The 14,432-nt window shown below is 44.9% G+C and overlaps 1 protein-coding gene across 1 annotated transcript in view; it reads left to right on the forward strand.

Moving 5' to 3' along the window:
* LOC110526874 (CD82 antigen) overlaps positions 1–14,432 on the forward strand; it is a 59,124-nt gene that overhangs the window by 26,224 nt on the left and 18,468 nt on the right. Inside the window, exon 4 of the mRNA XM_036963846.1 lies at positions 13,587–13,711. Coding sequence (XP_036819741.1) covers positions 13,587–13,711 — 125 coding nt within the window. The remainder of the gene's footprint in view (positions 1–13,586; positions 13,712–14,432) is intronic.

Consider the following 14,432-nt stretch of genomic DNA (forward strand, 5'->3'; position numbering starts at 1 on the left):
AGAGTAATGTGGCAGCCATTTCACCAGAGGAATGATCGTAATGTGGCAGTCATTTCACCAGAGGAATGATCGTAATGTGGCAGTCATTTCACCAGAGGAATGATCGTAATGTGGCAGTCATTTCACCAGAGGAATGATCGTAATGTGGCAGCCATTTCACCAGAGGAATGACAGTAATCTGGCAGTCATTTCACCAGAGGAATGATCGTAATGTGGCAGTCATTTCACCAGAGGAATGACAGTAGTGTGGCAGTCATTTCACCAGAGGAATGATCGTAATGTGGCAGCCATTTCACCAGAGGAATGATCGTAATGTGGCAGTCATTTTTCCAGAGGAATGATCGTAATGTGGCAGTCATTTCACCAGAGGAATGAGAGTAATGTGGCAGTCATTTCCCCAGAGGAATGAGAGTAATGTGGCAGTCATTTTTCCAGAGGAATGAGAGTAATGTGGCAGTCATTTTTCCAGAGGAATGAGAGTAATGTGGCAGTCATTTCACCAGAGGAATGAGAGTAATGTGGCAGTCATTTCACCAGAGGAATGACAGTAATGTAGCAGTCATTTCACCAGAGGAATGACAGTAATGTGGCAGTCATTTCACCAGAGGAATGACAGTAATGTGGCAGTCATTTCACCAGAGGAATGACAGTAATGTGGCAGTCATTTCACCAGAGGAATGATAAAGACAGTAATGTGGCAGTCAATTCACCAGAGGAATGACAGTAATGTGGCAGTCATTTCACCAAAGGAATGATAATGATAGAAATGTGGCAGCCATTTCACCAGAGGAATGACAGTAATGTGGCAGTCATTTCACCAGAGGAAAGACAGTAATGTGGCAGTCATTTCACCAGAGGAATGATAGAAAGACAGTAATGTGGCAGTCATTTCGCCGGAGGAATGACAGTAATGTGGCAGTCATTTCGCCAGAGGAATGGCAGTAATGTGGCAGTCATTTCACCAGAGGAATGATTGTAATGTGGCAGTCATTTCACCAGAGGAATGACAGTAATGTGGCAGTCATTTCACCAGAGGAATGACAGTAATGTGGCAGTCATTTCACCAGAGGAATGACAGTAATGTGGCAGTCATTTCACCAGAGGAATGAGAGTAATGTGGCAGCCATTTCACCAGAGGAATGATCGTAATGTGGCAGTCATTTCACCAGAGGAATGATCGTAATGTGGCAGTCATTTCACCAGAGGAATGATCGTAATGTGGCAGTCATTTCACCAGAGGAATGATCGTAATGTGGCAGCCATTTCACCAGAGGAATGACAGTAATCTGGCAGTCATTTCACCAGAGGAATGATCGTAATGTGGCAGTCATTTCACCAGAGGAATGACAGTAGTGTGGCAGTCATTTCACCAGAGGAATGACAGTAATGTGGCAGCCATTTCACCAGAGGAATGATCGTAATGTGGCAGTCATTTCACCAGAGGAATGAGAGTAATGTGGCAGTCATTTCACCAGAGGAATGAGAGTAATGTGGCAGTCATTTCTCCAGAGGAATGAGAGTAATGTGGCAGTCATTTCACCAGAGGAATGAGAGTAATGTGGCAGTCATTTCACCAGAGGAATGACAGTAATGTAGCAGTCATTTCACCAGAGGAATGACAGTAATGTGGCAGTCATTTCACCAGAGGAATGACAGTAATGTGGCAGTCATTTCACCAGAGGAATGACAGTAATGTGGCAGTCATTTCACCAGAGGAATGATAAAGACAGTAATGTGGCAGTCAATTCACCAGAGGAATGACAGTAATGTGGCAGTCATTTCACCAAAGGAATGATAATGATAGAAATGTGGCAGCCATTTCACCAGAGGAATGGCAGTAATGTGGCAGTCATTTCACCAGAGGAATTATAGTAATGTGGCAGTCATTTCACCAGAGGAATGATAGAAATGTGGCAGTCATTTCACCAGAGGAATTACAGTATTGTGGCAGTCATTTCACCAGAGGAAAGATAGAAAGACAGTAATGTGGCAGTCATTTCACCAGAGGAATGATAGAAATGTGGCAGTCATTTCACCAAAGGAATGATAATGATAGTAATGTGGCAGTCATTTCACCAGAGGAATGAGAGTAATGTGGCAGTCTTTTCACCAGAGGAATTATAGTAATGTGGCAGTCATTTCACCAGAGGAATGACAGTAATGTGGCAGTCATTTCACCAGAGGAATGACAGTAATGTGGCAGTCAATTCACCAGAGGAACGACAGTAATGTGGCAGTCATTTCACCAGAGGAACGACAGTAATGTGGCAGTCATTTCACCAGAGGAACGACAGTAATGTGGCAGTCATTTCACCAGAGGAATGACAGTAATGTGGCAGTCATTTCACCAGAGGAATGACAGTAATGTGGCAGTCATTTCACCAGAGGAATGACAGTAATGTGGCAGTCATTTCACCAGAGGAATGAGAGTAATGTGGCAGTCATTTCACCAGAGGAATGAGAGTAATGTGGCAGTCATTTCACCAGAGGAATGAGAGTAATGTGGCAGTCATTTCTCCAGAGGAATGAGAGTAATGTGGCAGTCATTTTTCCAGAGGAATGAGAGTAATGTGGCAGTCATTTCACCAGAGGAATGACAGTAATGTGGCAGTCATTTCACCAGAGGAATGACAGTAATGTGGCAGTCATTTCACCAGAGGAATGACAGTAATGTGGCAGTCATTTCACCAAAGGAATGATAATGATAGAAATGTGGCAGCCATTTCACCAGAGGAATGGCAGTAATGTGGCAGTCATTTCACCAGAGGAATTATAGTAATGTGGCAGTCATTTCACCAGAGGAATTATAGTAATGTGGCAGTCATTTCACCAGAGGAATGATAGAAATGTGGCAGTCATTTCACCAGAGGAATTACAGTATTGTGGCAGTCATTTCACCAGAGGAAAGATAGAAAGACAGTAATGTGGCAGTCATTTCACCAGAGGAATGATAGAAATGTGGCAGTCATTTCACCAAAGGAATGATAATGATAGTAATGTGGCAGTCATTTCACCAGAGGAATGAGAGTAATGTGGCAGTCATTTCACCAGAGGAATTATAGTAATGTGGCAGTCATTTCACCAGAGGAATGACAGTAATGTGGCAGTCATTTCACCAGAGGAATGACAGTAATGTGGCAGTCAATTCACCAGAGGAATGATCGTAATGTGGCAGTCATTTCACCAGAGGAATGATCGTAATGTGGCAGTCATTTCACCAGAGGAATGATCGTAATGTGGCAGTCATTTCACCAGAGGAATGATCGTAATGTGGCAGCCATTTCACCAGAGGAATGACAGTAATCTGGCAGTCATTTCACCAGAGGAATGATCGTAATGTGGCAGTCATTTCACCAGAGGAATGACAGTAGTGTGGCAGTCATTTCACCAGAGGAATGACAGTAATGTGGCAGCCATTTCACCAGAGGAATGATCGTAATGTGGCAGTCATTTCACCAGAGGAATGAGAGTAATGTGGCAGTCATTTCACCAGAGGAATGAGAGTAATGTGGCAGTCATTTCTCCAGAGGAATGAGAGTAATGTGGCAGTCATTTTTCCAGAGGAATGAGAGTAATGTGGCAGTCATTTCACCAGAGGAATGAGAGTAATGTGGCAGTCATTTCACCAGAGGAATGACAGTAATGTAGCAGTCATTTCACCAGAGGAATGACAGTAATGTGGCAGTCATTTCACCAGAGGAATGACAGTAATGTGGCAGTCATTTCACCAGAGGAATGACAGTAATGTGGCAGTCATTTCACCAGAGGAATGATAAAGACAGTAATGTGGCAGTCAATTCACCAGAGGAATGACAGTAATGTGGCAGTCATTTCACCAAAGGAATGATAATGATAGAAATGTGGCAGCCATTTCACCAGAGGAATGGCAGTAATGTGGCAGTCATTTCACCAGAGGAATTATAGTAATGTGGCAGTCATTTCACCAGAGGAATTATAGTAATGTGGCAGTCATTTCACCAGAGGAATGATAGAAATGTGGCAGTCATTTCACCAGAGGAATTACAGTATTGTGGCAGTCATTTCACCAGAGGAAAGATAGAAAGACAGTAATGTGGCAGTCATTTCACCAGAGGAATGATAGAAATGTGGCAGTCATTTCACCAAAGGAATGATAATGATAGTAATGTGGCAGTCATTTCACCAGAGGAATGAGAGTAATGTGGCAGTCATTTCACCAGAGGAATTATAGTAATGTGGCAGTCATTTCACCAGAGGAATGACAGTAATGTGGCAGTCATTTCACCAGAGGAATGACAGTAATGTGGCAGTCAATTCACCAGAGGAACGACAGTAATGTGGCAGTCATTTCACCAGAGGAACGACAGTAATGTGGCAGTCATTTCACCAGAGGAATGACAGTAATGTGGCAGTCATTTCACCAGAGGAATGACAGTAATGTGGCAGTCATTTCACCAGAGGAATGACAGTAATGTGGCAGTCATTTCACCAGAGGAATGACAGTAATGTGGCAGTCATTTCACCAGAGGAATGACAGTAATGTGGCAGTCATTTCACCAGAGGAATGAGAGTAATGTGGCAGTCATTTCACCAGAGGAATGAGAGTAATGTGGCAGTCATTTCACCAGAGGAATGAGAGTAATGTGGCAGTCATTTCTCCAGAGGAATGAGAGTAATGTGGCAGTCATTTTTCCAGAGGAATGAGAGTAATGTGGCAGTCATTTCACCAGAGGAATGAGAGTAATGTGGCAGTCATTTCACCAGAGGAATGACAGTAATGTAGCAGTCATTTCACCAGAGGAATGACAGTAATGTGGCAGTCATTTCACCAGAGGAATGATAAAGACAGTAATGTGGCAGTCAATTCACCAGAGGAATGACAGTAATGTGGCAGTCATTTCACCAAAGGAATGATAATGATAGAAATGTGGCAGCCATTTCACCAGAGGAATGGCAGTAATGTGGCAGTCATTTCACCAGAGGAATTATAGTAATGTGGCAGTCATTTCACCAGAGGAATTATAGTAATGTGGCAGTCATTTCACCAGAGGAATGATAGAAATGTGGCAGTCATTTCACCAGAGGAATTACAGTATTGTGGCAGTCATTTCACCAGAGGAAAGATAGAAAGACAGTAATGTGGCAGTCATTTCACCAGAGGAATGATAGAAATGTGGCAGTCATTTCACCAAAGGAATGATAATGATAGTAATGTGGCAGTCATTTCACCAGAGGAATGAGAGTAATGTGGCAGTCATTTCACCAGAGGAATTATAGTAATGTGGCAGTCATTTCACCAGAGGAATGACAGTAATGTGGCAGTCATTTCACCAGAGGAATGACAGTAATGTGGCAGTCAATTCACCAGAGGAACGACAGTAATGTGGCAGTCATTTCACCAGAGGAACGACAGTAATGTGGCAGTCATTTCACCAGAGGAATGACAGTAATGTGGCAGTCATTTCACCAGAGGAATGACAGGTATGTGGCAGTCATTTCACCAGAGGAATGATAATGATAGTAATAGTTGATGCCCATCTATTCCTCTCTGTTTTATATTCTAATGCAGCCGTGATGGCGAGCGGGGATGCAGACCCTGATGAGTCTTCTGTTACTTCTGTTACATTGTTTACTTTGCCTGCACTGCTCCATTGTTGATACAATGTATCATCTGTTATAACCAGGAGCACAGACCAGTCTGAGTTGACTTTATGTTGATACAATGTATCATTTCATCTGTTATAACCAAGAGCACAGACCAGTCTGAGTTGACTTTATGTTGATACAATGTATCATCTGTTATAACCAGGAGCACAGACCAGTCTGAGTTGACTTTATGTTGATACAATGTATCATTTCACCTGTTATAACCAAGAGCACAGACCAGTCTGAGTTGACTTTATGTTGATACAATGTATCATCTGTTATAACCAAGAGCACAGACCAGTCTGAGTTGACTTTATGTTGATACAATGTATCATCTGTTATAACCAAGAGCACAGACCAGTCTGAGTTGACTTTATGTTGATACAATGTATCATTTCACCTGTTATAACCAAGAGCACAGACCAGTCTGAGTTGACTTTATGTTGATACAATGTATCATCTGTTATAACCAGGAGCACAGACCAGTCTGAGTTGACTTTATGTTGATACAATGTATCATTTCATCTGTTATAACCAGGAGCACAGACCAGTCTGAGTTGACTTTATGTTGATACAATGTATCATCTGTTATAACCAGGAGCACAGACCAGTCTGAGTTGACTTTATGTTGATACAATGTATCATCTGTAATAACCAGGAGCACAGACCAGTCTGAGTTGACTTTATGTTGATACAATGTATCATCTGTAATAACCAAGAGCACAGACCAGTCTGAGTTGACTTTATGTTGATACAATGTATCATTTCATCTGTTATAACCAGGAGCACAGACCAGTCTGAGTTGACTTTATGTTGATACAATGTATCATCTGTTATAACCAAGAGCACAGACCAGTCTGAGTTGACTTTATGTTGATACAATGTATCATTTCATCTGTTATAACCAAGAGCACAGACCAGTCTGAGTTGACTTCATGTTGATACAATGTATCATCTGTTATAACCAGGAGCACAGACCAGTCTGAGTTGACTTTATGTTGATACAATGTATCATTTCATCTGTTATAACCAGGAGCACAGACCAGTCTGAGTTGACTTTATGTTGATACAATGTATCATCTGTTATAACCAGGAGCACAGACCAGTCTGAGTTGACTTTATGTTGATACAATGTATCATTTCATCTGTTATAACCAGGAGCACAGACCAGTCTGAGTTGACTTTATGTTGATACAATGTATCATCTGTTATAACCAGGAGCACAGACCAGTCTGAGTTGACTTTATGTTGATACAATGTTTCATCTGTTATAACCAGGAGCACAGACCAGTCTGAGTTGACTTTATGTTGATACAATGTATCATCTGTTATAACCAAGAGCACAGACCAGTCTGAGTTGACTTTATGTTGATACCATGTATCATTTCATCTGTTATAACCAGGAGCACAGACCAGTCTGAGTTGACTTTATGTTGATACCATGTATCATTTCATCTGTTATAACCAGGAGCACAGACCAGTCTGAGTTGACTTTATGTTGATACAATGTATCATCTGTTATAACCAGGAGCACAGACCAGTCTGAGTTGACTTTATGTTGATACAATGTATCATCTGTTATAACCAGGAGCACAGACCAGTCTGAGTTGACTTTATGTTGATACAATGTATAATTTCATCTGTTATAACCAGGAGCACAGGCCAGTCTGAGTTGACTTTACAAGTTCACTGTCAAATTGAGAAATTGTGACAAACTCAACTAAAAGAAGAAGAAACTTTATTATGAAGCCAAGATCAATGATATAAAGAATAATGGGAGTACTTTAAATGGAATTATGGGTAGAATTCAACCTCATCTTTCATCCAATCAGATGGCTTTATTCATCACAAAACCATTTGATGTTGCCAATTTATTTTATTGATTACTTCATTGGCAAAGTGGGTTAGGGTTAGGCAGGAAATGGCAACAGGAAACTTAGGCAGGGAATGCCAACAGGAAACTTAGGCAGGGAATGCCAACAACGAACAGTGAACAATTGTATTCATGCATAAAAAAACTAATAATGAAAGAAAAACATTTCAAGTTGGAATTCTGTCAAGTTAGTGTGGCAGAGGTGGAACAATTGTTGTTAACGAACCAATAATGACAAACCTCCTGGCATCGACAACTTAGATGGAAAGCTACTGAGGATGGTAGCTGACTCTATAGCCACTCCTATCTGTCATATTTTTAATCTGAGCCTAAGAGGAAAGTCTTTGTCCTCAGGCCTGGAGGGAAGCCAAAGTCATTCCGCTACCCAAGAGTGGTAAAGCCGCCTTTACTGGTTCTAACAGCAGACCTATCAGCTTGCTGCCAGCTCTTAGCAAACTGTTGGGGAAAAAATGGTGTTTGATCAAGTACAATGCTATTTCTCTGTAAACAAATGAACAACAGACTTTCAGCATGTTTATAGAGAAGGGCACTCAACATGTACTGCACTGACACACATGACTGATGATTGATTGAACGAAATGGATAATTAGTTAGATTGTGGGAGCTGCATTGTTAGATTTCAGGGCAGCTTTTGATATTATTGACCATAACATGTTGTTGATAAACATATGTGTTATGACTTTTCAACCTCTGCCATATCGTGGATTCAGAGCTTATCTATCTAATAGAACTCAGGGGGTTTCTTTTAGTGGAAGCTTCTCTAATGTCAAACATGTAAAGTTTGGTGTACCGCAGGGGAGCTCTCTAGGCCCTCTACTCTTTTTTTTTCTATATGACCCATATTACCAGAAGTTATCTTTTATTTCTTTCTACTGGGATTCGTGCACATTTGATAAAATTTCACAACCACGTCGCGGGCTGTTTTAAACTAATCCCAGGTTGCTAATTATTGGTTTGATAACAAACAACGTCATGTTACCTAGCTAGCTAACAACCTGGTAACTTCACACTAGGTTTAGGCACATCTGATTGGTCCAGGAAGAAAGGAAAAGGGTTTGCTACTCGTGAGATGTGATTCCAAGGTAGGATTCATATAGGCCTAATGGCAGACTAAACTCTATAGGATTCGTATAGGCCTAATGGCAGTCTAAACTATATAGGATTAATATAGGCCTAATGGGAGACTAAACTATATAGGATTCATATAGGCCTAATGTGAGACTAAACTATAAAACAACTCTCTCTTTCTGCTGCTCCTTACATTTTGTTTGGTGCCTAACATTTTAAAGTTGGGAGGTTGTGTGTGTGTGTGTGTGTGTGTGTTAACTGAACAGTGAAGCAGGTTTCATGCAGTGTTGTCCCCTGACTGACACAATGACATACAGACCATTATGCTTGCATATTCCTTCCTGCCATTACTCCAGACCAATCACAGCTCGGGGCGAACAGGATGCTAGGCCACGGGGCGAACAGGATGCTAGGCCACGGGGCGAACAGGATGCTAGGCCACGGGGCGAACAGGATGCTAGGCCACGGGGCGAACAGGATGCTAGACCACGGGGCGAACAGGATGCTAGGCCACGGGGCGAACAGGCCACGGGGCGAACAGGCCACGGGGCGAACAGGCCACGGGGCGAACAGGCCACGGGGCGAACAGGCCACGGGGCGAACAGGCCACGGCGCGAACGGGCCGCTAGGCCACGGGGCGAACAGGCCACGGGGCGAACAGGATGCTAGGCCACGGGGCGAACAGGATGCGGGGCCACTTTTTTTTCCCTCCATCGATATCGCGATACTAATTGGTAGTAATTGGCCCAACCAGCCTAACGATCATTCCAAAGCTGGTTGTCCCAAGTGGCACCCTATTCCCTACATATAGTGCACTACATTTGACTAAGTAGTTCCACTCCCTCCTCCCACGCTGTCCTCCCACCACCGTTCTCCCACGCCCTCCTCCCACCATCATTCTCTCCTCCCACCACGTAAACCTATGATTTCTTTGTTTTTGGGGATCCAGCTGCAGGCGTCGTACCCATCTCTCCCTCCACTCCCCCGGATCTATCCCAGGTGCCTCTCCCTCCACCCACCACTCCCCCGGGTTCTATCCCAGGTGCCTCTCCCTCCACCCACCACTCCCCCCGGGTGCTATCCCAGGTGCCTCTCGCCTCTCCCTCCACCCACCACTCCCCCCGGGTTCTATCCCAGGTGCCTCTCCCTCCACCCACCACTCCCCCCGGGTTCTATCCCAGGTGCCTCTCCCCACGGGTTCTATCCCAGGTGCCTCTCCCTCCACCCACCACTCCCCCCGGGTTCAATCCCAGGTGCCTCTCCCTCCACATACCCCTCCACCCGGGTTCTATCCCAGGTGCCTCTCCCCTCCACCCACCCCTCCCCCCGGGTTCTATCCCAGGTGCCTCTCCCTCCACCCACCCCTCCCCCCGGGTTCTATCCCAGGTGCCTCTCCCTCCACCCACCACTCCCCCCGGGTGCTATCCCAGGGGTGCTATCCTAGCCGTTCCAACATTAGAGGAGAGAGGGATCTGTTCTCTAGCCGTTCCAACGTTAGAGTAACGGTAATGAGGAGAGGGATCTGTTCTCTAGCCGTTCCAACGTTTGAGTAACGGTAATGAGGAGAGGGATCTGTTCTCTAGCCGTTCCAACGTTTGAGTAACGGTAATGAGGAGAGGGATCTGTTCTCTAGCCGTTCCAACGTTTGAGTAACGGTAATGAGGAGAGGGATCTGTTCTCTAGCCGTTCCAACGTTTGAGTAACGGTAATGAGGAGAGAGATCTGTTCTCTAGCCGTTGTAACGGTAATGAGGAGAGGGATCTGTTCTCTAGCCGTTGTAACGGTAATGAGGAGAGGGATCTGTTCTCTAGCCGTTCCAACGTTTGAGTAACGGTAATGAGGAGATGGATCTGTTCTCTAGCCGTTCCAACGTTTGAGTAACGGTAATGAGGAGAGGGATCTGTTCTCTAGCCGTTCCAACGTCAGAGTAACGGTAATGAGAGGGATCTGTTCTCTAGCCGTTGTAACGGTAATGAGGAGAGGGATCTGTTCTCTAGCCGTTCCAACGTTTGAGTAACGGTAATGAGGAGAGGGATCTGTTCTCTAGCCGTTCCAACGTTTGAGTAACGGTAATGAGGAGAGGGATCTGTTCTCTAGCCGTTCCAACGTTTGAGTAACGGTAATGAGGAGAGGGATCTGTTCTCTAGCCGTTGTAACGGTAATGAGGAGAGGGATCTGTTCTCTAGCCGTTCCAACATCAGAGTAACGGTAATGAGGAGAGGGATCTGTTCTCTAGCTGTTCCAATGTCAGAGTAACGGTAATGAGAGGGATCTGTGATGTGCTGCAGGGTCTGTCTCTAATAATCAGAGACATGTCTGGTTAAACTGCTTTTGCTGGGAATGAGGAGAGGGATCTGTGATGTGCTGCAGGGTCTGTCTCTAATAATCAGAGACATGTCTGGTTTTGCTGGGAATGAGGAGAGGGATCTGTGATGTGCTGCAGGGTCTGTCTCTATTAATCAGAGACATGTCTGGTTAAACTGCTTTTGCTGGGAATGAGGGTTCCCATCCAGCGGTTTACATATTTAATATTGCCACAGTCATCCCGCTTAGAATAACAAGAAATCAGCCAGCATGGCATTATTGAACTTCCTGTATTCCACATTGGTCACACGCTAGAGTATAGCGCGAACCAACCACAGCTATTTCATCATGGTATGAAATAGGATACTGTTTTTTCTGTGTATTTAGTTTGCTTTGTCTCTATGACCTATATACATTTGTCCATGTTTCACATCTTGCATAAGCATTTCTTGCAAGTAAGCATTTCACTGTACTGCGCTGACACTGCACTGACACTGCGCTGACACTGCGCTGACACTGCACTGACACTGCACTGTACTGCGCTGACACTGCACTGTACTGCGCTGACACTGCGCTGACACTGCACTGTACTGCGCTGACACTGCGCTGACACTGCGCTGACACTGCACTGACACTGCACTGACACTGCACTGACACTGCGCTGACACTGACACTGCGCTGACACTGACACTGCGCTGACACTGACACTGCGCTGACACTGACACTGCGCTGACACTGACACTGCGCTGACACTGACACTGCGCTGACACTGCGCTGACACTGACACTGACACTACGCTGACACTGACACTACGCTGACACTGACACTACGCTGACACTGACACTACGCTGACACTGACACTACGCTGACGCTGGCACTACACTGACGCTGACACTACGCTGACGCTGACACTGACACTGACACTACGCTGACACTGACACTGACACTGCGCTGACACTGCGCTGACACTGACACTGACACTGCGCTGACACTGACACTGCGCTGACACTGACGCTGACACTACGCTGACACTGACACTGACACTGCGCTGACACTGACACTGACACTGCGCTGACACTGCGCTGACACTGACACTGACACTGCGCTGACACTGACACTACGCTGACACTGACGCTGACACTACGCTGACGCTGACACTACGCTGACGCTGACACTACGCTGACGCTGACACTACGCTGACACTACGCTGACGCTGACACTGACACTACGCTGACGCTGACACTGACACTACGCTGACACTGACACTGACACTACGCTGACACTGACACTACGCTGACACTGACGCTGACACTACGCTGACGCTGACACTGACACTGACACTACGCTGACACTGACACTACGCTGACACTGACACTACGCTGACAAAAAAACAGTTTGATTTGCAGTTTGATTTGAATGCCAGATGTTTCTGCCATTATAGTGAAAACCTCTGGGGTTCTCAGGAGCTCGTCTCTGTCTCCAAGGAGGACGTCTCCTTAAACTAAATACTTGAGATGAGGTTGAACTGTCCGTTCTCTCTCTCTCTCTCTGTGTCTCAGTGGTGGGTTTTTCTGGGCTTTGCAGAAAGTTTGGGCCTCCGTGATGGCACACGTCTGGTTCCAGACCTCCGGAGTGATCCACAGAAACATGCTTCTCTCTTTCCTTTGGAAGCCTCAGAATGTTTGGCAGTGACACACACACACACACACATACACATACACATACACATACACATACACATACACACACACACACACACACACACACACACACTGAGAACAATGTCCTCAGAGTAACATATATCATTCCTCCTGTTGCCAGACATAATCTATGTCCCAAATGGCACCCTGTTCCCTATATAGCGCACACTATTTAACGTTTTTTTTAAGTGAACTTTTTTGGTCCAAAGTAGTGCACTATATAGGGAAAAGGGTGCCATTTTGAAATGCAGACCTAATCTCTCTCTGGCACCAGTTGACTTTTAGTTTTATAGAAGCCAGAATTCTCAGAACTGTTTCCATGACCAGATATGCTGGTTTGAGATCAGGTCTCCTTTTGGTTTGAGATCAGGTCTCCTTTTGGTTTTGTGGGAATGCGTTGCCTTATAGGAAGATGTCTGTTATATTCTACTGTCTGTCTGTCTACCTGTCAGACGTGAGGCAGAACACGGTGTCTGCTAAGGGATGAATGGGTTAGGGTAAAATGCCTGTCACTGTGTAGTAGGTGTGCTAACATGCTAGCCTATATATGGTTTTTACCATAGCGATGCTAACATGCTAGCCTGTGTATAGCCTACATCAGACTGGTTAAATACAAGCCTGCACAGTAGTCGATTGCTAAACTGCTAACCTATATGTGTTAACAGCAGATATGCTAACGAGTCTGCTTGTTCCCACCTCTACAGAGGAGTCCCCCATAGTGTACTGTAGGTATGCTAAAATACTAGCCTATATAGGGTTTTTACCATAGCGATGCTAACATGCTAGCCTGTGCATAGCCTACATCAGACTGCTTAAATACTGCTAACCTATATGGGTTTACAGAAGATATGCTAACGAGTCTGCTTGTTCCCACCTCTAAAGAGGAGTACCCCATGGTGTACTGTAGGTATGCTAAAATGCTAGCCTATATATGGTTTTTACCATAGCGATGCTAATGTGCTAACCTGAGAGTGTTGCTTTGTTTCTCTCTACAGAAGAGTCCTCCACAGCGCTGAAGATAGCTTCCTACATCCTGATAGGTGTCGGTGGTCTCTCCATGTTGATGGGCTTCCTGGGTTGCCTGGGGGCTATCTACGAGATCCGCTGTCTGCTGGGCCTGGTGAGCACACACACACAGGCACACACACACAGGCACACACACACACAGGCCTGTCTGGTCTAACTCGCAATCAGTGGTGCACAAATCTAAAGTCAAAACCATCTTTAAAACATTGCTGGCATCTCCAAAATCTACACTGAGTGTACAAAACATTAGGAACACCTGCTCCTTCCATGACATGGACTGACCAGGTGAATCCAGGTTAAAGATATAATCCCTTATTGATGTCACTTCAAATCAGTGTAGATGAAGGGGAGGAGATGGGTTAAAGAAGGATTTGTAAGCCTTGAGACAATTGAGACATGGATTGTGTATGTGTGCCATTCAGAGGGTGAATGGACAAGACAAAAGATTGAAGTGCCTTTGAACAGGGTATAGTAGTAGGTGCCAAGCGCACCAGTTTGAGTGTGTCAAGAACTGCAACGTAGCTGGGTTTTTCACACTCAACAGTTTCCCTGTGTGTTTCAAGAATGGTCCATCACCCAAAGGACATCCAGCCAACTTGACACAACTGTAGGAAGCATTGGAGTCAACATGGGCCAGCATCCCTGTGGAAGGCTTTCGACACCTTGTAGAGACCCTGTGGAAGGCTTTCAACACCTTGTAGAGTCCCTGTGGAACGCTTTCAACACCTTGTAGAGTCCATGACCCAGATGAATTGAGGCTGTTATGAGGACAAAAAGGGGCTGCAACTCAATATTAGGAAGGTGTTCCTAATGTT

This window comes from Oncorhynchus mykiss, chromosome 26 (genome assembly GCF_013265735.2).
Source record: "Oncorhynchus mykiss isolate Arlee chromosome 26, USDA_OmykA_1.1, whole genome shotgun sequence".
In the NCBI taxonomy this organism is placed as follows: domain Eukaryota; kingdom Metazoa; phylum Chordata; class Actinopteri; order Salmoniformes; family Salmonidae; genus Oncorhynchus; species Oncorhynchus mykiss.